Source organism: Alligator sinensis, unplaced genomic scaffold, assembly GCF_000455745.1.
Source record: "Alligator sinensis unplaced genomic scaffold, ASM45574v1 scaffold808_1, whole genome shotgun sequence".
NCBI classification, from domain to species: domain Eukaryota; kingdom Metazoa; phylum Chordata; order Crocodylia; family Alligatoridae; genus Alligator; species Alligator sinensis.
Genome location: NW_005842255.1, coordinates 616336 through 642390, shown reverse-complemented (window position 1 = coordinate 642390; position 26055 = coordinate 616336). Strand labels below are relative to the sequence as shown.

The 26055-nt window shown below is 44.3% G+C and overlaps 1 protein-coding gene across 1 annotated transcript in view; it reads left to right on the top strand.

Annotated features, from left to right (window-relative positions):
* Nucleotides 1-11994, top strand: part of TBC1D32 (TBC1 domain family member 32) — a 170900-nt gene extending 158906 nt beyond the window's left edge. The window contains exon 33 of the mRNA XM_025208839.1: nt 8892-11994. Within this exon, the coding sequence (XP_025064624.1) occupies nt 8892-9011 (120 nt within the window). The 3' untranslated portion in view covers nt 9012-11994. The remainder of the gene's footprint in view (nt 1-8891) is intronic.
* Nucleotides 11995-26055: the final 14061 nt, after the last annotated feature.

The window sequence follows — 26055 nt, the reverse complement described above, 5'->3', positions numbered from 1 at the left end:
ACATGGAATATGAGTCTTGTTAGTGAAGTGTTTGTGGTTTTCTTATCTTGAAGCATCAAACATACACCTATGGAGAACTACACGTTTCATTTGAGTGTAAAAATTCACCACTAGTGCACAGTCCTGCTCTTCTGACCTCTTTTCCTTGTTCCTTATTTCTCGCATAAGAGTTTATCAAGCTTAGCAGTGATGGTAGTAACATTATGCATTAAGATGCTGCGTCAATTAGTGCCTAGCAAGGAGCATTTTGTTAAATGCTTTGAAAAAGAATGTTAGATGATGAAGGTAGGAGGGAGGAAAAGGAGAAGTCAAGACAGGAGAAAAAAGGCCTTGCTACATGTTCATTTTGGGCAGTTCCTGGAGCTCCTAACTCCTAAATTGTCCCCAGGTTAACACCTTTAAGTGGCTCAAAATTATGCCACTCCTTGGCAGGATTATCTCTGATCAGCACAACCCAGCATCTTTTCCATTAAGGTGTGGCTACTCCCCACAGCTGTGCTGCCCAAGTTGAAGTCCTCCAGTAGCCTAGGATGCACAGCTTTTTTATTTCCCTCAGCCTCCAGGCCCTCCAGTCCAAGAATGGCAGCTTAGGTCATCTTTCCCCACCAGCACTGAGCCTGTTTGAATGGACAGCTGCTGCTGGACCCTGTGCCCTCCCTCCCATCCCATCCCCCCAAAGACCTGGGGAGCACAGGAGAGCATGGCCAGCTTCATAAAGCCCCCAGACCTGGCCAGACTCTGGCAAACCCTAAGCTCCAGCCCCACAGCTCCAGCAGTGCCTTGCTCTATGCATCCGATCCACCTGCAGCACAGTGAGAGCTGCTGGTGGCTGCCAGAGGGGGTGAGGGGGCAACCTGCTGCTGGGGAAGCTGCTGCTCTAGGGTAGGAAGGCCACAGGTGGATATGGGCTGTGGATGCAGGGCTTTGTTGCTGCTCATGTGGGTATAGGAGCCAGCTGCGGGCAGACTCCACTCCCAGCTGCAGAGTGAAGCTGACTTACACCAGCCAAAGCCATCACCGCAGCCCCCAGCCTTAGGCCCTTTGCTGCCACCACTTCTGCCACCACCACTGGCTTCCCAAGGCTGTTGCCTGGGCCTCCCTCTGCCCCAGGGCTCAAAGTGTTTGTCCACTCACCCCGTGCACTGATGGGCTGCCCCCACCAGGCCCAGGGGCACCAAGGAGGAGTGGAGGGTGGGGAGTAGGATGGATGCAGGGTAGAACTGAGAGAGGGAGGTGGGAAGTGGGAAGGGAAGCAGCTGAGCCCACCTCAGCCTGAAGTTGCCCAGGTGTTAGGAACAGCCTGGGGGGAATGCATGTGGCTGGGAGATGCACCCAGGTGTGTGTGATAGCAAGTCTGGAGCATATGAGTGCTGGGAGCTGGGTGGGCAACGACCTCCCTGTGCAGCCCCCCTGCCAAATCAAATCCCTCAGTTTTGCTGTCAAGGGACCCCAGCTCCTTCCTCCTTCCCCTCCCCACAGTCTGAAAGGGACTTTCCTGCTCACCAGGCCTCTGGTGGCAAGTCACAGTTGTGCAGGTGGGAAATAATCAGAGAAGGTTTCTAGATGCTAGGTGTGACTGCTCCAAACTCTAAGCTAGCACTAAGCTGATCAACATATGTGCAGCTCAGAGTACAAGGCTCAAAGATGGTGCCTCTAGTTAGTTACATATTAGAAGAAAGTGGCTGGGGCTATAGAGTGAAGCAAGAAAATAAGAGTGTTTGCCTTTTAAAAATTGTCTGTCACATTTTGTCTCCATTTTGTTGTCTCTGATTTTACAGATTGTTGAAATGAAGTCTGTAAGAGTATAAGTAAATGTTTCGACAGTTTTAAGAGTTAGGGCTACTGTCTCCTGGAACTGATTGGAAAAGTTGTCTGTAGCTTCTTTTTATGTGCATATTTTAAAGGAAACCTTATTTATTTTACATTTGAATGGTAAGGGAAGACAGTAGAGTTAGATTATGGTAGTTAACAGTGAGATGAATAATTTATAGCTGACAAAATATCATCCTTTCATGTGGGAAATATAATTGGTAGGAGTGAAAAAAAAAAAGGAAATGTACATCCATTGAGCAGTATGTCAGATCTGTTGCAGAGGAACTGCATTTATATATGATGCAAATAACACCTGTTAATAAGAATGACAAGAGATGTAGCACTTCACCAATGATAACATGCATATTCAGGTTTTTTACAGTGAATATGTATGCAAGAACCTTTACAGTTCTTCTTATGTGATTTTTTTTTTTTTCAGTACAGTAAGAGGGGGCAGTTACAAGTTAAAATTCAACCTTGAACATGTATGTTTCAAGAAAACGATGAGTTGATTACATGTGTTATAGGTATTAAACCTATACAAACTCTATAATGCATCTGTATTTGAGAAAATAATATGACAGAATAGATCATATTTTCTTTCATACGCAAAGTAGGAACTATCAAGCATGTTGTTTAAATATGCTGTTGTCTTCTGTCTATAGTAGCCATTCAACACATTGTAAGTATTGAAACTAACACATTAATTAAAATGTCTCCATTTAAAAGTACCATGCCAAATCTTTTGTCTTTATGATACTGTGGGTAGCAGCACACTAATGCTAAGCTTCCTCCACAGAAAATTTGTAATAAGTATTTTGACAGCAATGCCATCAAGAGCAAACAGTTCTTAAAACATACTGGTCAAAGGACAGGTTGAACATTAAATGGTGTTTTGAACGTATTTAAGCAGGGTGCTGGAGCTAATAATATTCCCATTTAATGATACTAATGTAAATGCAAAGACAGAAGTGTAATGTCTTCAGAACCAGATGAGATTGAGAGAGAGATTTTCTTTAAGAAGGACTCAGAACAACAACATGAAAAAAAACAAATAGTTAATGGAAAGAAGAGGAGGATTCAAATATTATTTCCTATATCGAACATCGTACTGCAAAACAGTTGCAGTTCTAATAATTAAACATTTTCAAATTGTAAACACAGCAATTTAAAATATGCTAAAGAAAATAATGCTAATTCTATTGAAACATGACAGTACAACCATTAGTCTAGAAACTTAAATGCGAACCGTTGCCAGATATAAAGGTACCCATGTTGGACCCTGGTTGTGGAACCTAAGCCTTCTAAAACCAAAGGATTGATATTGTTTGTTTTTTATATAATTGATTATTATCCACTAGCATGCAACTGGGTCAAAAGGCCAATGTTTTTGGATTCAACTATAAGTCCAGAAGAATCCTGTTCAGTATTTTTATTAATAAATACAGAATGGACTAGATGGGATGTTATAAAATTTACAGATGATACTAACTTGAGGGTATTTCCAGTACAGAGAAGGACTAGATTAATGTACAGCAGGATTTAGAGAATTTTGTGATAGGAAGCACTACAAGCGGTATGATGTTTAATAGTATGATATACAAAGCCATGGATATAGGGATCAATAGCAAGGACTTTGGCTATCAGATGGGGGTTCATCAACTAGAGACAGCCAAGGAAAGGAGGACCTGGATGTATTGGCCAATCATAGGATGACCATGGGCTGCTAGTGTGACAGCTGTGAAAAATGTTAATGCAATTCTAGAATAAATTAGGGTAGACTCAGTAGAGACAAGGAGGTGCCAATACCACTATACAAAGCATTGATAAGACCTCATTTAGAATACTCATTGCTCAAAAAAGTTTAATATTATCTGAAACAGGGACAAAGAAGGGCCACTGAGATCAGGGATTGACAACCTATGGTTTGTGGACCAGATCCAGCCCTTCGAGCCTTTCAATCTGGACTGCAGAGCCAAGATTTGGCTGGCATTCAGCAGTGGGGGAGCTGTGTTGCATCCTTGTCAACTGCCTGAGGCTCCAGTGGAAGGAGAGCTCTGCTTATGTTGCACTGCAGTTGGCTGGCGCAGGCTCTGATGAAAAGGGGCTTTTGCCGCAACTAGGTGGAAGGAAAAGTGGCAGCTACAACTGGCTCCTAATGCCTACCCTTCTCTGACCCAAGCTGAGCTGAGTCATTCCACCCCCCAGTGGAAAATTACTGACCCCTCACTAAAATGGTTAATGGAATTGGAGACCTTTTGAAAGAAAATTAAGGATTTTTGGCTTGCTTAATTTAACAAAATGGAGATTGAGAAGGGATGTAGTTACTTTTTACAGATATATTTGAGGAATAAACATTGGAGAGGAAGAGCTCTTAGGCTACAATACTATTATGAAAAAACCAAGCGGCTGCAACCTGCTTATGAACTTTACTGGAAATTGGAAATTAAAGGATAACTCCCTGTAAGAGGAGTGAAGTTAAAGCATCATCCTTTTGAAGTTTGGGATTACTTTTCCAAGCAAAGCAGTGGCGGCAAAGAACCTGAATCACCTGATAAGCTTGAACTTGTTAAGTTTATGGAAGGGACAGTATGATAGGTTAGGCAGTTTTTGATTCAACAATCAAGATATGTAATATCTGGAATCAAATATTTGCAAACCCCATATTAGAGTAAAGTGGCAAGCCTTTTGCAGTGGAGTAGGTGTCAGCAAATCTAGTGATTCGGGTTTTCTGTTAGTCATCTGTAAAAGCCAAAACTTTTTCCCCGCTCATAAATGCTACTGGCTTATAGGAAAGGAGGACATTGAAGCACTAGAACAAGATAAGACTGGTGGGGATTGACTGGAATGCACAGGTTCATAGAAAACTCATTGGTTCCTGGCTAGGGGTCTTGTTCTTCCACTCGGACATATCAGTTGACCAGTTTGAGATCAAGAAAGATGTTTTTCTCTATGTTAGATTGGCAGATATTGTGGGGTTGTTTTTCTTTTCCCTGCAGAATAGGGCATGATCCTCTTCCTAGCAACCTCGGAGCATATATTAACCAATAAAGTCTCTGCTATTGTAATGACTCAGCATTGGCAGTGCCCTTGTATCGCCTGCTTTTATCTATGGCATGTTATAGGGCATTCAGGTTTTGTGCCTCATATTTGAATGCAGGCGTCAGAAGTGGTGATTTTCAAGAATCCTGGAGTAAATTGTTGGCTGCACATGGGGGTCTGGACTAGATGACCCCAGAGGCTGTTTGCAGTCATATATTCTGACCTGCTGCATATATGTTCAGGGTACAATATCTGGCATGCCTGATTCTTGCTTATGCTGCTCATAAACGTGCTTAAGTTACTTGGTAGTCTGTTTAATGTAGTTGTCTGCATTATATCTGTCAGAATGCATCATTCTAAAGCAGTTAAAACAGAAAGGAGAAGGTACACATCAGTTTAGCTAGGAGAGATCCAGGGAAATGCCCAGGCTTCAAGTGCTGTGCTTCCTTTGAAAATGAAGTGTTCATTGTGTAGTAAAATTCAAATACCTAGAGAAAGAGCTTTTTCTTTGAGAGTGGTTAGCCCAGAGTTGTCAGTCTGAAGTTCTGACATAAATCATAGAATCAAAGGAAAGAAAAAAATTGGCTTCCATTAATCTGGTATAAGCACCAATATATACAGCAGTATTTTGGAATGATAAATAAGATGTAGGTTCTTCACCCAAAGAAGTTTCACTTCAAGTCACTCTGAAATAGAGGTCTTCAAGAAATGCACCATAACTAGGAACACATCTTTTTCAAGACTGTGGTTGCATATGTGGCTCAGCACTATGATATGCATCAGTGCAAGGAGTTCCAGTACATTTGACATCATGAATTATGACGGACTCATAATTAGTCTCATGCTGCTTGATTTAGAGTACCAGCCTATGTTTGGGGAGAAACTTGTGCACCTGAGGTTTTTGAAAGTATTGTTTACCATTGGACACAGTCACTGAAGTTAAAGTATATTGCTCTGTGATTGGCTGGCTGTGCTGACTGGTGTTAGGGTAGAGAAGGCCATATACTTGCTTCTTTTCAGGTATCTTGCAGCTTCAGGGCTCCAGGATTGAACAGGACTTCCTTAAGTGTAATTGCCCAAGGTGGAATCAGAGTGAGGGAAAGCTCCTTCTACCTTTTGTACATCCATACACCCAGGCAAAGGTCAAGAGTACCACCATATTTACTTGAATTTAAGACAACCCCCTAATAATTAGATGCTATACAGGCATGTCTACACATGAAATTAATGAACAGCAATTAACTCCAGAGGGAGTTTATTGCTCTGGAGTTTATTACTCCTCAGTGCACCATTTGAGCATGCGCCCGGGAACACAGCATGTTGAGTCAGGTCAGAGCAGCCCTGGATGGCAGGAGGCATGGGTGTTCAGCCTGCCAGACTGAGGCAGCCCACCCCAGCTCAGTGTGTTGTAGAGAGGCTGGCTGGGGCACAAGGGTGCTTCAACATGGGGCTACCTGGTAGGCAGCTCACGCACTGAAGCAACCTCGTACCCCAGCCAGCTGAGGCAAGATCTACAGGAGTAAAAAACTCCACAGTAGGATAGTATTTATATTTACAAGTACTATCCTGCTGTGGAGTTAATTAATCTACTCTGTCCTAATAGGGGCACACATGTAGATATGCAATGTTTATTGCACAGCTAATCAGTCAACTGCCTAGTAAATGCCTCATGTAGATGTGCCCTACTTGTAACATTTATAAATTTGTTGTAAGTTTCCATGTATAAAATTTAATTATTGGAGGGTCATCTTTAATTCATCCCTCCTACTGCTGCAGGGGGACAGGTGGTATAGGGAAGACATGCAGCTTGCCACCTACTTCTGCCTGCCATCTCTACCCCTTGCCTGCCCTGCCTCTCCTCCCCCAAGCCTCTGTTCCCCACTTCCCCCCTGCCTCTGCTCCATATTGGCAGGTTCCATCACCATTCTAGCCTGGGGCACAGAGCACAACTCCAGACCAGCCCCATAGCAAGTATTTAGGCTGCACACCATTGTTATGTGACTGGGCTGGGGCTGTGTTCTTTGCCCCAGGTTGCAGCATGCATAGAGCCTGCCAGCACAGAGCAAAGGTAAGTGGGGAGGAAGAGAGGTAGGCAGGGAAGCAGAGACTGCATGGGCAGAGATGGGAGTAAGAAGCTGCAGGAAAGAGATGCAGAGGGGTAGGATGCAGAGGTGGCAGTAGTAGGGAGTGTGCAGCAGTTGCGGCTACGGCCTCAACTTGGGTTGGGGCCGGAACCTAAGCCACAACAGCTACTTGCTCCCCCCTCTCCTCTTCACTCCCCTCCCCCCACATCTTTGTACTTTATTCTAAGATGAGGAGCTTTCCCCCCCTTGTTAAATGAGTGGGGTAGTCATCTTAGAATCGAATCAGTATGGTACTTTAGTTCGTTACACTCGCAAATCAGCATAGGCCATTTCTGTTTTTTCAAATTATTATAATGTGTTTAATAGGGAAAGGAAAAAGAAAAGAATTGTTACAGGAATGGAACCTCTTTTGATCATGAGCGGTCTCCTCTTGCCAACATGTTGATCATTTGGGTTCGTATGTAGATGTAACAGCACACTATTAGAAACTGCTTAGGTCATAAAGTACATTACAGTATAGGATGAGAGGCAGTTTACCAATTAGTATTAAGCCACATATTTCTTAAAAAACGTATGATGAGCTTCTGCTTAAGGGAATGCAAAGGATTTGCACTATCCAAGCACCATTTTATTTCAGAAGTCAAATATTGCTACAGGACAGGGACCTGTTTTCCTCTTCTGTCTTACTGTGAGTACTTGTAATTTGGCTGCTTTTTCTCCCTTTCGTGAAATACATTGTAGGTCTGCAACCAGTTTTGAAGCCAAACTAAACAGTAACCAGAATAGTTCATGACACAAAACTATTTAATTTCTGTTAAGTATACCCTTCAAAGCATACACATTCAATGAGACAGATTCCAATTTCTAAGCAAGCCCAGAAAGAACTCTTCTACCTCTGTGCTCTTGTCCCTTCCTTCCTTCAAGGCAATGTAGTACATCCACTCCCACTTGCAGAATGACAACATATAGGACAAAGCTGTACCACTGGGTTTGTACTTCTCAAGAGGCCAATAAAAGGACTCTCAAATAGCGATGTGCAAATTTTCAATTGCTAGGCAGATGCTCTGTATAGTGCTCAAGAGAACAGTAGTTAGAAGAGATGCCTAGTTAATGCACCAGCATGTATACCATGTGCCCAAGAGCAGAGTCTGGCTCCCATAAGCTTGTTATAGCATATGCTGCCATTAGCAGTAATGCTACTCAGCAGATGGTGGGCACACAAGTTGTTCCTGCTCAAAGGAGCAGCAAAATACAGCATAGAGTTTTACCTTCTCTGCCTTGTGGAATCCTGCTGTAAGCTGGGTTCCTTCTGCAGAAGATGCACCTGCCAGCATCCCCCTCCCCACAATTTCCTTGTCAGTCACACAGAAAGATTTGGTCCATTTACCTTTTTCTCCAGAAGATTAAGTTTTCCCCTGTTAAAGTGGGACTTAAATAAAAGAATATGAGTTTTCTTGAATGTTCATTGTTTATAATGATGAAGCAGAAGCATCCTATATTGTTGTTTTTTAAGATTATTCACAATTAGCTTTGGAAACGCTAGCTATTCTTCTGCCTATACCGAGAACCTAATCAGATATAATAGGCACATTAACATACTTAGGATTCTCAAGGCTAATATAAAAACCTTTAGGAAAACATTGTAGTTATCTGTCTTTAGCTATTTGATACTTATTTTTGTATTCCTTGATATCTTTAGGTTGTAGCCTGTCTTAAAGAGTCTGACAATGAGTTTACTCTGAATAAACTGTTTATTAGCAAAAATGTAATTTCCAAGACCTGACTGAAACTGGCGCACTGATTTTTCACTTCTAAAACTAATATCTAGTTAAGAAGAGTAAAACAGGAAGGAAAGACAAACAAGAAGGAACAGCCTTTCAAAGCTCAGAATTTGATAAATTGGAATTGTGCATCTTTTCATGTCTAATAATATTCTTTTGTGTATTTGTGCAGGAAGAACCACTCCATGGATTTCGAGTGGCTGATTACTTAGAGTACATGGAAAGTTTGGAGCCAATCTACAGGCCAGTTCTCCTGGGAGAGATGAGAAGCATTAAAGTACATAGCACATAAATCAAGTGAACAAGTGTTTTATTCTCAAGTTTTAGTCATGTTTTAAAGAGATGCTGATTGTTATATATCAGTCTACATAAAAATTCATGCTTTGTAAATGTGCATACTGTAAAATCAATAATGAGGTTTTTCAGAATATAGGGGTTTTTTATAAATGGACATCCTCCAGATAAGATGGCCTAAAAATAACGTATTTTTCCAGCCAGGCTATATATTCAGCCTTGTTTTCATTTTGCAGAAGATTGCTTCAGAGTCTGCCCTCAGATTGTTTAGGAGCCTTAATTGTGTTATCTGGAAACTGTTCTCAAACATTTAATTTTGGTCACCTCCTATTTGCACCATCCTACTTTTAAAACTTTTAAATTCTGAACAGGTCTGGCACTAAACAGTGGAACTGAGAGTAATCACTTGAGTGGCTTGTATTTATGTGAATGAGCAAAGGCAGAGCAGCTTTCTGATATGCAGCTGATCTGACCTTGCAGTTAAAACGAAAAGGAGAAAAAGGTATGTGCAGTGCAGGTCAATGCCCTGTATCACTTGCAGAATAAAGGACTGATACTCTTATCAGCCATATTGATTTTTTAAAATCCCTCTAAAGCAGAAATGTATATTTTATAATTGTACATGTAATGTATAGTCTCAGAATGCCTAAATGAACAAACAGCTACTATGTTATATATTGATCAGGACAGTTATTGTATTAACTGGTTTGATTCATATGTATTACCATTCTATAAAATATTTTGCCAGTAAAAAGAAGGATAGTTTTGACGTAAAAATGCTGAATACCTCTTTACCTGAACTGGAGTCAGCTGCAGGAAGTCTACCGAAGGGGTTGTATTTGACACTAAGTTTTGAAATTATTGATACATATATGTTTTTATACATCAATTGATTACAAAATACTGAAATGTGCATTTCAGTGCATATGAGCCTTGTTTTCCAACAAAAAAGTTTAAAAATGGACATATCCAAACCATTTGGTTATATAGCATTTATAGAAAATGAAAGCCAAAATATATTTTGAAAGCAAATATTTATAGATATTTTCTTACTCTGATTCTGTTTGTTGATGACCTCAAACAGTTAAATTATTGACCTAAAAACTGCGGTTTATAGGACTAATTTTATTACTGTATTCCCTATGGTGCTGCTATAACACTATATAAATCTATAAAGAAAATTCAGCAAGTACACTTGGTACACTGTACTCTACCCTAACTGCTATGATCTTAACAAAGGCCCCCTAAAGATGGCTCAGAAGGCACACAGTCTACTTTCAAAATGCATTTTCCAAAGTTGTTTCCCAGTAAATATAAGGTTATGTTTCAATTTCTCTCTGTTATATTGGTGAATTACTGCATTTGGTGCAAAGAACCTTGTTATACTTTATTACTTTAAAAAAAATTTGCAGCACAATAATTGAAAAAAACAGGAAAAAAGGCAATAGTTTTAAATTGCTTTTTGCCTTTCTTGATTGGAATCCGAGGAAAGATGAAGCAGATAAATATTTATACTTCGGAACACTGAATCCAACCTGTGCTCTGTGACCAAGTTTTATCTCATTAAAAGTCATTTGACTACATACACAATTACTTGGTTGATAACAATGTTAAACTATGCTAATTCTTGCTAGTCTGTATGATCTTAATTTTGTATCGTATTATATATACTCCAGATCTTTTGACTCAAAAACAGATGTGATTGGGGTTTTTTTGTTTTCCTTGATTTTTAAAATTGAAGTACCTTGTACTTTAAATAACCTCATAAATATTACTGAAGCTGTATGAGCGATCATATACAAATTGTCCATTATGAGCTGCTACCAATTTAAAATATCTCAACCTTGAAGACCAAAGGTTACTTGACAAGGGTTATTTTGCATGGAATTGTAAAGCAAGGAAACATTCTGTCCCAGTTGCTCATATCCAGGATGCTGCCCAGCCACTGCAAGTATCAGAAGAAAAAGAGCATCGCTCAGCTGTTCCAGAGTTTGGGGGAATTTGTATAGACTGTCTAGCAACAGTCAGTGCTCCAGTCTTCTGGAAATAGACTACTTATATGTCTGTACAGCAAAATGAAGGTGTGATTGTATTTTGGGTAGGGGCACGCGTGCTATCTTTAATGTAGCTAGCCTGGATAACTATTGCAGTGAAAACTAGACACAGCAGAGAGACACTTTCAAGGGGTTAGCAACCAGAGTAGATGCCCTCCAAGAACTCGATTTGTGTATTCTGCTCAAGTCTGTGTTTCTGCATTTTAGCTACTTCTTATCCATAATATCTAGATTATAAATAGAATGGATACAACTAGCCAAGCTATAATCAACCCGTTATTTTGCAGCACAGACCCGCTCCACGTAGGTTACATCCACAGTTTGCCTGAGGTTAGTGTCTCTTGTTTCTGTTCCTCCTCATCTTCTTCATTGAAAAAGACTGAATTCAGTTAAGTTTTACCCCAGTGTGCTACAAGAGAAATGGTTCTAATTCTGTGCTTTTACTAGTATACATATCTGCAATGAACACCAATTAGTATTCACCAATTTTTAATAAATAGTGATATCTAAGAATAATTTTTGTTTGTAGTTAAAACAAGACGTGATTCCAATTGGTAAAGGCTGACTTGTCAAAGACCAGGAAATGAATAAATGTTTATAAAAGATGAACACTGAGTAGATTTCTTTTTACTTTATACATTTGCAGGCAGAGACAAACAATAAACTGACACTTTACATTTCTAAATTTAATATTAAACTCCAGATTCAATATTTTGCATTTTGTTCCAGTTTTCCTTCCTCTGCCAAACTACTTGTTAAATTGTAAGTAGTGATATACTTTCTTTCTTAAACTTACTAGCCTCGCAAAATTGTTCCCACCTTTTGCAGAACAAAGGAGGAAGGCATGTGTGATCTCTGCCACAGTCATTTATGTAACATTGTAACTCCGAGCATTTGTATGTGTGTTCTTTTTCATTAAAAAGAACTTGAGACAATCAGGAGTCAGTAGTAGTTTTGACTGAATCATTTTTGTCTAGGCTAAATATGGAAAAAAATGAATTTACTAATGGTTAAGTATTGCTTTTTTAAAGAAATAACATTGTAAACAAGGTTCCTAATTTAAAATGTTGAATTGGCTCTATAGCATAGTCATGTCTTAAAATTCACCAAACCAAAATGAATCATACTTGAGAAAAGGACCCTATATTCTCCACAAACTGGAAATAGAAGAAACCCGTTACTAAAAGGTTGCTTCTTTCCCCCCGCATACATCCTTCATTAACATTTTTCTGAGTTAGCTGAGAAAAGCTGTTTCTGGTCAGTAAAGTTAAACATGGCAGCTGCCCCTTCACAAGGAAGTAGAAAGGGCCTTTGTATATATTTTGGATTTTCATTTTCAATGGGGCAAATCAATAATGGGAGTCTGAAGTACCACCATACCTTCTTGACTTCATGAAATCAATGGCAAGCTCTTGCTGAGGGTGGTGTCCCACATTCAACTTAACACTCACTAAGTGCAGGAAAAAGACAAGCACATGCACATTCAAATGATTTAACACGGGCTGTCACCTGGGGGTACATGTACCCGTGGGGGTACTTGGGACGGCCCCAGGGGGTACGCATGGCGGCACAGGGAAGCAGCACATGGCGGTAGCCACCGTGTGCAAGTTCCGCGCCCCCCTCCCCACAATTCACCAATCCGTGCTGCTACCATGTGCTGCTTCCCTGCTCTCCTGTCACCACCATCCACAACTCCGCGCACCACTTCCCTGCACTGGCACACGCTACCAGCTTTGCGTCCTGCCAGCTGTCAGCCCCCCCTCCTCCCCCGCCCGTCTGGAAGGGGGTACCCACCAGAAGGGGAGCACTCCTTAAAAAAGGTTGAAAACCCCTGATTTAACGTGTTACACGCGCGTGTGGTGTTGCAAAGTTCTTCCTTCTCAGGCAAGAGGCTTTAATATATCGTAGCATTCGAATGATTTGTAACTATTGTAAGTAAACCTGTGATAAGCCCCTACTTTAGTGAGGACAGATAAACAAATATTTTTGTGCACTAATTTCCATCACCTTTCTGAAGCCAAGGTTCAAAATAGCTAGCAACATGTTGAATCAATAAGGAAGATTAGCAGCTAGTTGATCCAACAATAAACGCTGCAGCCAGCCCACTATAATTAACAGAATAATAGATTTCTATTGGAATCAAAATTGTGGTCTATGAAATTATAAGAAAATAGTTGTTAGCAAACAGGAAGCTTTTTTCATCATCTGCTAAATTAACAAAGAGTTTAGCTAGATATTATGGAAATATTTAAAAAGTCAGAAACAGATATCATCTTGTCTGTCAACTCTATATCAAATTTTCAAGAAGAAAATGTACTAGAAACCTAACCTTTACAATATTTGGATAAGTTATACTGACTCTGAACTTTGGGTACGGATAGACATTTCATGATACTTTTTTACTACCTGTCAATTTTCAAAACCACAAACAGAATTCAAAAGTCAAAGTTGTTCTTATTCCATGATTTGTTATATTAATGCTCAGAATGGGAGAAAAGGATGTTGTCCAGTGCAGTGGTTCTCAACTTTTTTAGACTCAAGGCACCCCTTGGAAAATGCCAACTCCTACCTTTCACTCATTTTTCAACTATGGAAAAATAATAGAGCAATTCTTCTGTTGCAGATAGCTCAGCAAGACCACAAAGGTCAGATTTGTTTACACTATGGATTCCTGTTTGCCCACCTCATGGTGCTGAACTAATATTGAGTGGCAGCCTTAAAAGAATCTCACAGCACTTCACAGAGCCACGGTGATTCTTAACCTTGGTTAAGAATCTGTCCATGCAGCCCCCGTGAATGCATGTGCATACAGAGGTGTTGGTTAGAGCTGTGTTGGTCTAAGGACAAAAGCTTGCGAAGAACAGTTGATCTCCTAAAAGATATTTAGTTGGTCTAATAAAGGATATCACATTTACCCAAAGAACCTTGTCTGCCTATACACATACAAAATGCACTAGGTGGCATCCTCTATTCCTGGCTTGAATACTCTATTCTGAGTACATGCTCTCTAAAATAAGAAGGCTCAGATAATAGCTATGATAGTTTCCACTGAATGAGCACAGTTACTTTCTGCAATAAGAAACCCTGGTAAAATTGCTGTGCAAGACTACAGGGGCTTTCCACAGATTATTTTTTGACCTCAGTTCTCATCTGAGTGGTCACTGCTAAGTGAAAGCCTTATGTAATAGACTAACAGAAGACATCTAGAATTTGCCTCCAGCATTTTATTTATCAGTTGCATCCTCCCTTGCCTTTTATTGAAGAAACTGCTCTTTATTTAATCATTTTTCAATTCTACCCAATGCAGTTGTTTAATCACTGGATCAGTTTGCAACTGTGGAGAAATCCTTTTGGCACAGTTGTGAGGAAAACATCCTAGACAAAGGATTGGAGTAGATTGCTTTTATAATAAAGATACTTTAAGGATAGCCAGACTTGGCTAGTAAAAATATTCATCTCCCTGTACAGGATATTTTGCTTGTCCATCTCTGCCTTCAGTCTGAAGGCTGGATTTGCCTTCATTAATTCTTTTAAAATTCTAGCCCTCTGGCAGCCCCCTTGGCTTTTAGTTTCATACTCTATAAATGCCCACCTTCTATCATGCAACTGGGCATCAATTCTCTTTGGTTTTCATGCAGTGTCACTTCCCACCAGGTTATTTTCTTCCTTCTGAGGTGGTTCGAGTATAAAATCTGACATAAGGATTTTCTGCTTGCCAGTGGCAGGTAGATGAAAACCACTTTGAGAACATTTCTAGCATAAGAGCTGCAGGAATGTTCAGATCTATAGAATAAGTAACGGATTAGGTGGGGAGGAAGTGAATCTAGAGTATACAGTTGCTGTACATAAAATGACTATTGTTCTCCAAGAGCTGTCCTGTGCATTCATATAGTGGAATATGGAATCCCTAAGACTGAGCCCTGGGATTGCCTCTAAAACTATGACCATGGGCAAGTCCCCACAAGTGGGAACGCATTTCCCCAGGGACAAACAGAAGCAGCACAAAGTATGCTGCTGCTTCTTGTCCCCAGGGAATGCCCATGCCTGGCATTCACTTTGACACATTGCACATTACCCTGGGTGGGAGAGGCTAGGGCCAGCAAGCATGTTGGTCCCAGGAGCCTTGCCTGGGGGCCTCTGGGAGCTGCAGCTGTGGTGATCCTGCAGCAGAAAGCCTGGCTGGGAGCTGGAGCATGGCTCCAGCCAGCCAAGATCCAGTTTTGGGCAGTGTGAGCTGCTGGCACGTGTGCCGATCCACTCTTTTTAGGTATGGGTTTTTTTGACCCCAAGGTCTCCCAGGGTCAACCCCCCCCCCACCCCCCATGCTGCAAAGTAGCAGTACAGGAAATCCCCACATGTGTGGTGTGTGCAGTGTGAGGTGCTGCAGCTGGGTCCATACTCATCTGGACGTGCTCCATGAGGACTGCACAGAAATTCTTCTTATCAGAAATGGGCCTGATGTAGCTGATAATTTGGCCAATAAATGCCCATGCATGGACATTGCCTCAGCACAGCACGTAGACAGCAAGGAGCGCAGCCTGGCAGCTTGAAGAGCTGCGTGCAGCTGGTAAGTCTAGTGTGCTGGAAGGGGAGGGGAGAGGGAAAGGGCATGGGGGGGCCAGATCAAGGTCCCTGTAGTGAGGGAGGAGTGGGGCTGAGGCAAGCGCTGTCCAGGCAGAGTGAGGCAGATTGGGGATGGAGCCACAGCTCATCCAGGGGGTGCAGGAGCGGGAGGGGGGTGGCTTTCACTGCTGTGCACCACTAGTCCGAGAGCCACTTGCCCGGTGTTCACCCACTCATCACGAGGCTCCTACTGCTGCTCCCACTGCTTATCCAGGAGCGCATGGGTGGGGGGGCATGTGCATAGGGCAGGGTAGGCCAGGATCTGCATGGGGCAGCGTAGGCCAGGAAGAGCCCTGTGCAGCCCCAGCCCACCCTACCCCTCCCTGTGCAGATCTGGGGGCACACACCCCCCCCCCGCCATGCCCTCCTGGACAAGTGGCAGGAGCAGCAGCGGGAACCACTGGACAAGTGAGTGAGCGCTGGATGAGTGGCTCCCAGACAAGCAGCGTGCAGCGGTGGGAGCTGCCCCTCACTTCCCCTCCCCCCCCGGATGAGCCATGACTCTGTACCATGCCCCCTGTGCCCCAGTTGGGCAGCGCTTGCCCAAGCCCCAGGCCACTCCTCCCTCATTGTGGGGGCCTTGATCTGCCCCCCCACTGCCCCTTCCCTCACCCCTTCTCTTCCACCACACCAGACATACCAGCTGCATGCAGCTATCCAAGCTGCCAGGCTGGTATTGGAAATCAGATCAGTATCGGCCAATATGCCTCCTTAAAAATCGGCTATTGGTATCAGCCCAAAAATCTATCGGTGCACCCCTAAGAAAAAAAGTGATTGAAACCCTCCACACAGGATTTGTTGTGTTCTGCCTACATCTTCTCCATTCTAATGCAGCAGCAGCATGCTAATTTCCATGTTGCTAATCCACCTTGTGAACATGATTCTTATTTTGATTGTGCCCCTGTAATTTCAGACAGTGAAATTTCACTGCTTTTCTATTTTTATTTCACATCATTTTTAATAGCCAGTCCATTGTCTCAAGAAACACAGAGGTAATTTTTTCAAGTGGATCTCCCTATTCTGCATGGATCCTAAGCTTCTCACTACTCCTGAGGAATAAAGTTAAGTTTTCCAAATTATAATCAAAGTCCATTTGGGACAGCAAAGAAAGCAAACAAATAAATAAATAATAAGTAACAGAACTCAGCAATAATTTGTCTATCTTTTCTGACAAGATATCTGCCATAAAAAACTCCAAACAGACAGGCAAAAACAAAACAGGGTTATTTCTTCCAGACACAGTCCGGAGCTGTAAAAAGCCAGTGAAAGGAAGCCTGGTTGACTTCAATGGGATTTTGATAAGAGACCAAGGTCTTGATCTAAAAGACAGAAGACTAACAGAGAGAGAGGTCCAGGGAGGGAAAAAGGGATGGAAACAGCCTTTGACTGATATTCTCCTCACCAAACCTCAAATTTCTGTGCTTCCTTAAATCCCCATGGGCTTGGTACTATCATCAAAAAAGACTCAAAAAGGAAGACAGAACAAGCCTGACTTTGAATGAAAGAAATGCTTAATAAGACAGAGGTTTTCTTTAGGTCAAGATAAATTATGTGGCAGCTACACAAGAACCCTTTAATTGATTTCATTAACTTACTCTTCCAATGTCACACTCACACAGGACAATTTGAATCCGAATTCTTGAATCTGATTTACAACCCAATTTATTGATCAGCAATTAAAACAGCCTCTCACTTTAAAAAAAAAAAAAGGTGTATATTAGAGGTGCACTGATACATCGGTCCAATATCGAATCGGTACCAATATAAAGAAAATTGACTATATTGGAAATCAGCTTTTTTTTGCCAGATGTAGCCAATAATTTGGCTGATAAATGCCCCGTGCATGCACACAGCTGCAGCACATCACATAGGCAGTGAGGAGCACAACCCAGCAGTTTGGAGATCTGTGTCCAGCTGGTAAGTCTGTTGTGATGGAAAGGGAAGTGGGGAGAGAAGAGGCATGGTGGGGCAGATCAAGGTCCCCACAGAGAGGGAGGCGCTGCGGCTGGGGCTGGGGCAGGGTGGGGCACAGGACAGAGCCATGGCTCATCCAGGGGGAGTGAGGGGGGCTTTCACCACTACGTGCACCCTGGGAGGGCATGGGGAATGTGTGCCCCCAGATCTCTGGGGGGCAAGGAGGGCTGCCACTGTGGGCTGGGGCTGAGGCTGCACTGGGCTCTTCCCAGTAGGGGCTGGGGTGAGTGGCAGCACGGGGGGAGGAATGGCGGGGCAATGGCAAATTTTGGGGTGGCTTCAGCCCCCCCATAGCTCCCTTCCCAGTACCGTTGTTGCCCACCCAGAGCGCAGCCCCTGCCAGGAAGAGTTTGACACAGCCCTGACCCCATCCCACAGCAGAAGCCCACCCTGCCCTGCCCCATGCAGATCTGGAAGGCACCCACTCTCCATGCCCTCCTATGCCACCTAGATGAGCTGCAACTCCTTCCCATGCCCCACACTGCCCCAGATGGCAGCGCCTGCTTCAGCCCCTGCCCCGGCCCCATCCTCACTCCCTCCCTCATAGGGACGTTGATCTACACCCCCCGACACACGCCTTCCCTCCCCCCTCCCCTCTCCTCTCTCTCCTTCCATCACAACAAACTTACCAGCCGGACACTGTTAGTCAAGCTGCCAGGCTGCATATCAGAAATCAGATCAGTATCAGTCAATATGCCTCCTTAAAAATCGACTATTGGTATCATAGATTCATAGATGTTAGGGTCAGAAGGGACCTCAATAGATAGAGTCCGACCCCCTGCATAGGCAGGAAAGCTGGGTTCAGATGACCCCAGCCAGATGCCTATCTAACCTCCTCTTGAAGACCCCCAGGGTAGGGGAGAGCACCACCTCCCTTGGGAGCCCATTCCAGATTTTGGCCACTCTAACTGTGAAGTTCTTCCTAATGTCCAGTCTAAATCTGCTCTCTGCTAGCTTGTGGCCATTATTTCTTGTAACCCCCGGGGTGCCTTGGTGAGTAGAGCCTCACCAGTTCCCTTCTGCATCCCCATGATGAATTTATAGGCAGCCACAAGGTCACCTCTCAGCCTTCTTTTGCGGAGGCTGAAGAGGTCCAGGTGCCCTAGTCTCTCATTGTAGGGCTTGACCTGCAAGCCCTGAACCATATGAGTGGCCCTTCTCAGGACCCTCTCCAGGTTATCCACATTCCTCTTAAAATGTGGCGCCCAAAACTGCATGCAGTATTCCAACTGCGGTCTGATCAGTGCCCGATAGAGGGGAAGCATAACCTCCTTGGCTCTGTTTGCCATACATCTGCTGATGCACGATAAAGTGCAGTTAGCTTTGCTGATGACTTCATCACACTGACGACTCATGTTCATCTTGGAGTCCACTAGGACTCCAAGATCCCTTTCCGCTTCCGTGCTACCAAGCAGGTCATTTCCTAGGCAGTAGGTATGCTGGACATTTTTCCTCCCTAGGTGCAGCACTTTGCATTTCTCCGTGTTAAATCGCATTCTATTGTTTTCTGCCCATTTGTCCAACCTGTCCAGGTCTGCTTGTAGTTGTTCCCTGCCCTCTGGTGTGTCCACTTCTCCCCACAGTTTTGTGTCATCCACAAACTTAGACAGAGTACACTTCACTCCTCGTCCAAGTCACTGATGAAGACATTGAAGAGTATCAGCTCCAAAAATATTGGTGAACCCCTTAAAACTGTTTTGTTGGCCTTTTTTGCATGTGGCATGTTTTCTAGACCTTTAGCCATTTTTGTTCCTTTCTTCTGAATGTTTTTCAATTTGTTTACCCCTTTCTTGAAGCCTGGTGCCCAAACTGGATAGAGGACTCCAGGGGTGGCCTCACCAGTGTTGAACAGGATAAAAGAATCACTTGCCCTGACCTAGCATTGTTTCTGTTAATGCATCTCAGAATACTATTATGGTTTTTGTAACAATATTAGCCCAATGACGGCTATTCAGTTTACTGTCCATTATATACCCCCAATTTTCTCTTTGAGTACTTCAGTCAGTAATTTCCACATTTTTAGTCATGCATTTGATTGTTACCTTGCATTTTTCATTACGGAATTTCATCTTAATTCTTTCAGGCCATTTTTAAAAAATGTTATCAAGATCATTTTGAAGAATAATTCTGTCCCCACTTAGCTTGGTGTTAGGAAGGGAGGGATTCTATTTCACTCATAAGATAATATGCTTTTAGGCATCTAGATGACCTGGCAGACATTATTTTTGTAGTGCTACAAAGTTTGTGGCAAAGGCTAATCAATAATGGAGGCTGCTGCCTGCCAGCCAGGAACATTAAAGGGCTCCTGTGCTCGAGCCCTTCAAAGTTACCAGTTCAAGTGCCTGTCCCTGTTGCTGCTGGCAACTTTTAAACTTTGATGGTGTTGGTACTTTACCAGCTCCAGCTGCTGCAGCCACCTCTGTCTTCTCTAGAGCGCCTCTTGTTGCTGCGCAAGTACAATTCCAGACACTCAGATGTTAATTTATACACTGGCATACCTGATCATTGGTGAAATATGCCTGCTGCCATAACTTATTAGATTTTCTAACAGACCTGGTCCATCCAGATGAAACAGAGCACCCTCTTTACATCTGGGTCTGAACCCATGTCTCCTGTGAGTGGTTATATGGTCTCTATGAATGTGGAGAGGGAAATGCATTGAAATGGAAATCAGACCACCTTAGGCATAAAGCTAAAATAGAGCTCCATTGTGACTTTGTCCCAATGAACTACAATACAAGGTGGAGGGGCCATCAAAATAATAAGGGCCAGATTTATAAATGTATTTAAATGCCTAAATTATACTGAAATCATGAGAGTTAGGCACCTAAATACTTTTGCAGATTGGGCTGTAGTCTCAACTCAGTTCCCTAGGAGGTATATTTGCTATCAGGAAGGATACTTTAACCGATAATTAGGCAAGAGGCTCAAGAAATGGGCAATGAGTTTCATTAGGATGAGTTTTAGGTCTTATACCTGCTGGGGTGCTCTAATGAGGGAAATGTCTTTAATAAACTTGAAGAGAAGACCGTGTAGTGAGAGAAGATGGGTTTGTCACTAACATAATTTGTCATTGCCATAATTATGAGGACCAATATTGCTGTCATGTGGTCCTTTAACTCTTAGAGGCTAGGTATACCTTCCCTAAGGTATAGAAGGGTTCAAGGACAGCAAGTATCTGGCTTAAGATAAAGTGAATCCTTTACCAGGAACCCAGATAGAAAACTGATTTCCATTTTTGTTTATAGTGAGCATGTCTACATGTGTACTCAACTGTGCCTTGGCAGTTACTGTGTAGTTATGTGTCGTTTCTGATCCTTCATAGTGAAGGGGAAGAGTTATCAGGAAAACACCCATGTTACATGCACTGCCTCTGACAAAATTCAGAGCATTTTTATCTTGGAGCTGTGAAGGAAGAGGGGAAGGGGACAAATGAGTCTGGATAGGGCCTACATAAATACTAGAGCTGTGCATAATTGCACCTGCTGTTTCGATTCAACACTGTTTCGACTCATTCGAGCTCAAAATGGTGAAATCAAATTGAAACGAAGGACTTCAAAACAGCCTCGAAACAAAATGAGGCTAGTCCAAATGTTTTGAAAGTTTCAAAACTTTTTGAGTTTCGAAGCAGCCAGCAGCCAGGTGGTAGGAGACAGGGGAGAACCAGGGCTGCAGTAGCCGGGAGGGCAGTCCTAGCACTCCCCGCCTCCCACGGCCAGGCTGCAAGAAGCCGATCACAGTGCAGGGGAAGGGAACTGAGTATGGGCTCAGTTCCCCTCCCAGTGCTGCGATCAGACTGGGGAAGGGACATGAGCCCGATTGTTCAGTTCCCCTCCCCATCCCTAAGATTGGACTGGGGAAAGGGACTCAGCCCAGCTGGGCTGAGTTTGTTTTCCCAGCCTAATCTAGCACAGAGGAGGGGAACTGAGCAATCCTTCCCCAGCTCCCCGATCCCAGGTGGCAGCACTCGGCTTCCCTCCCTCATCTGGCAGGCAGATAGGGGGCCTGCAGCCGTAGAAGGACTGGCACAGTCCCCGCAGCTCTCCTGGGGTTGTGGGCCCCCATCTGCCTGCCAAATGAGAGAGGCTGTTTCAAGCTTCCCCATTATAGTGAATGGGCAAAATGTCAAAACAACATCAAAACAGTCTTACTGTTTCGACAAAGCGAAATGGAACAGCTGTTTCAAATTGAAATGAAATTCGAAACAAAACGCTGTTCCATTAAAACCTCAAAACTCAAGTCGAAATGGAATGGTGCTATTTCACACAGCCCTAATAAATATACTTTCCGTTAGCACCCACTCTCTACCACTGAAATATATAGGGTGCTAAGTAGAATGATCTGTGATCTGACCCATATGAGATTTCTTATGTTCTCAAACTTTTAGGTTCTTCTGTTTACCTATTTTAAGATTACTCTTACTGATAGGTTTTTAGCACTTAGCAGCATCTACTTAGCACTGTGTAAAGCTATTTTCAACGTTCCTCTCAGTTGGGAGATTTCTTTCCTTCTTTTTCTTTTTTGTTTTGTATTTATTTTTTTTTCCCAAAAAGATGTGCTATCATCTGGTCTGAACATCTGACAGGAAATCCCTGGCCTTTGCCCTTGCCTGTCATGTAAAACCATGATGCCCCTGAATGATGGCCTTGCAAGGCATTTGTTTTGCTTCAGGGGTTTATACTCTCAAGCACTAACATTTGTAAGTCTTTTAAAAGGGACTCAGCAGTCATGAGTGTTATGCATCAGGGCCTGTCCCTTTAAATAGCCTCTTCATCCTGACTCAACATGGTTTTACACACTGCAAAACTTGCTGTTGAGCAAAGATCCTCAAAAATCATCTCTCACAGTTTCACTATCTGACACATCTGACTTACCTGACAGGTCATCTAAATCTACGCAACTGAGGAGCAAATGCCACCAAAATAACAGACCTCCTAAGGAGGAAAGGCAAAGAATATCTTTTCCTAGGCTGTATGAGAGGTCTCACAAAACTTCTAGGCCTTCTCTAAAAGAAATATGCATCAAAATTCAAACCTTCCTTTAGTATCACTTTTCATTACCAATAGAGTGTCAGATCTATCCTAATACTCTCTGTGTAAGACTGCAATTATATGTATTACATACATTTAGACCATATGCTGTTAAATGTTAAGCTGTGTTAAAGGGGGGGAGGGGGGCAGGACAAGAAATAATGGGCACAAACTGATTGAAGATCACTTCAAGCTAAGGAAAAAAATCTTTTCAAGTCGAGTGCTGAGGGTTTCGAACAGGCTTCCCCCAGAGGTGGTACAGTCATCCACCCTGGCAATCTTCAAAAAGCATCTTGAGGCCCATCTTGCTGGGGTCATCTGATCCCAGCAGTCTTTCTTGCCCAACTGCAGGGGAGCTGGACCCGATGATCTGTAACTATGAAACTATGAAAGTTAGAGCATGTTGGGTGCATCCAGATGAGCATGCATGTGCCTTTTGCAGCATCTCAAACCCCTTTGAGATGCTGCAAAAGGCATGTGCAGGAACAAAATATGTCCCCCATGCTTCAAATTTGCAGCATGGGGGCAAAATTAGACCCTTGGATATCCAGGGGTCAAACAGTACCGCGGGTGGGGCCGGGGGGGGGGAGGGAAAGTAGGGCAGGCCACGGTCCCAGATTGTGCCCTGAGGCAACCAGAGGCTCAGTCCTCCATAGAGATGCTCTGGTAGCCAGCCAGAGCGTCTCTATGGCTGGGCCTTGCCCCAGTGCTGAAGAATGTTGCCTACCTGTGCAAGGCAGGCAGTGGTACAAGCTTTAAGGACCTGGACCCAGCTTGCTAGGTAAGTAGGTGGTTGGGGGGCTGAAGGAAGGGGAAGGGGGCCATGGGGGAGGCCATGGCCCTGTTTGTTTCCCTAACTCCCCATTCCCAGCCCCTGTTTGTTTCCCCAACTCTCCATTCTTACCCCCCACACCCATTCATTCCACCACCCCCATTCATTCCTCTAGCTCTTCACTCACTCTCCCAGCCCTCAGCACTCACCAGCAGTAGCATCAGTGGTTGGAGCCTCTCAGGGTTTCATGGCACAGCCCCCCTGCCTAGGGGGCAGTGGGGATCAGCCCAAGCTGCCTGGCACCCCTGCTGCTGCATCTTGCGGGTGCGGCCCAGCTCAGCAGAGTGCTGTGTGCCATCTTAGAGATCCGGCCACTCTGCCTGAGTGGCGCTGAGACCCAGGTGATTGCTGCAGCACCCCCAAGCTTCCAGACAGTGCATGGTGCACTGCCAAGCTGGGCTGTACCCTCACGATGCAACAGCGGCAGCATGGATGCCAGGTGATCAGGGCTGAGCCCCGCTGCTTCCTGCTGTCCTGCGCCACACAGGGGGGCTGCGCCATGAGGCCCCGAGCAGACCCCACTGCCACTGTTGCTGCTGGTAAGCTGCAGGCAGTGCGGGAGGCTGGACCCTGGTGAAGGAGTGATCAGGAGCCTGGAGTCCACCAAGGAATCCCTGAATTATCTCCAGCCATCTGATCACTCCCCTGCACATCTCCAGCTTCCTGCTTATTCTCCTGCTTGTTTCCAGCCTCTGGAGGACTGGAGACAGAGCAGGAGAACAAGCAGGGGGCTGGAGATGAGGCCTTGGAGATGAGTTGGAGATGTTCCCCTGCTCATCCCCCCGCTCAACTGCAGCCTCCCAAGGCTGGAGACAAGCAGGAGAATGAGCAGGAGGCTAGAGACTTCCCCTGCTCTCTCCAGCCTCCTCAATCTCCTGTTCATCTCCATCCCCCAGGGCTGGAGACAAGCAGGGGAATGAGCCAGGGCTGAAGACGAGCACAGGGGGTTGAAGATGAGCAGGGGGCTGGAGCCATTACCTGGAGATGGATTGGAGACTTCCCCTGCTGTCTCCAGTCTCCTGTAATCCTCCTGCTTGTTTCCAGCCTCTGGAGGCAGATGGTGAGCAGGGGAATGAGTAGGGGGCTGGAGACCAGTGGCGGGGCTAGGAGGGAGCTGTAGCCCCTGGCAGGGGCTGGGATCCTGCAGGCAGGATACTCTCTGTGCTGTGTGGGGGGACTCTGCCCTGTGGGGGGCAGAGGACCCACCCCTCCTTAGCAGCCCCCACACCCACAATCCCCAACACCTACCCAAACACTGACCCCCTTACCCCCACATCCCATCACACACCCACCATGTAATAAGGAAACCAAAAGCAAACAAAACATATCGATACTTAAGATTTATTTTATTATGATGCTAAAGACACTGGTAGGCTAACCAAATTGCTTTAACATGGTAAATATAGCAATAAGACAGTGCCCATCTGATCAATCCCCCTCTCTCTCTCTCTCTTTTGCTTTAATTGTGGAAGAATGTGGATTTTGGGGTATTTTAAAAAGTGAATTTGGCATGCTGCTTCAGCAGATTAGCTGACATGAGGGCCTAGTGTCCCCAGATACAAAGTGGCTGGGCCTCAGAAGCTCCTGTCTTTCTTTAATGTTCAAATACCGTGGGCCCTAAGACCCACCCAGCTAACTAGTAGCCGGGTGGCTAATGGGTGAATGCTACAACAAAATACTCGGGACAACAAAGGCAAAAAACAGGACAGAACTGATGTGAGGGTCAAAAGGTCAAAACGTGAAAAAGAGTGCACCTGGGGGGGACACTGAGCAGAGGCCCCCAGGCCAAAATAACTAGGTAATCAAAGGTATCCAAGGAGCTGGATGCTGTCCACTGGTGCTCTGCCCAGAAACATGTGCAGGTAAGTGAGAGGAAAGTGGCCCCACAGTCTCTGGCCACCTTCCTGGCAAGAGCCCTCTTCCTGGTCAAGTATAAGGCCTATTTGGCTGGGGCCAGGAGGAGGTTGACCAGGTGGTCCCAGGACTTGGTGGGGCCATGGATGGGGTGACCAAAAACGAAAAGGTAGGGGGTGAAATTTTACCAGAAACTCAGGAGGAGGTTCTGGAGGTGGAGGAGCTGTGGCCTGGCACACTAGAGGGTCATGTGTGCTAGGGTCTCCTTCTGCCCTCAGAAGGGGCAGGAGACCATGGTGTCTGTGAAGCTCAACACACACATGCCCATGGCAACAGCTCCATGGAGGAGCCACCAGCTGAGGTCCCCAGTGTCTTCTTCATGGTCAAGTATGGGGCCCACTTGGCCAGGGCCAGGAGGAGGCTGACCAGGAGGTCCCAGGACTTGGCGGGGCCACAGATGGGGTGACAAAAAACAAAAAGGTGGGGGGTTAAATTAAAAGACAAGGGCATTGGGAGGTTTTGGGGCCGAGGGGCTGTGGCCAGCAGCCTGGGCACATGGGCCGGGGAAAAGGTCGGCACGGCGAACTAGAATTAGGCACGGACGCGTAGAGGTTGATTAAAGATTATTTTACTTACACCGTAGGTGGTTGCGGTGCAGGCAGGAAAACTTTCTTG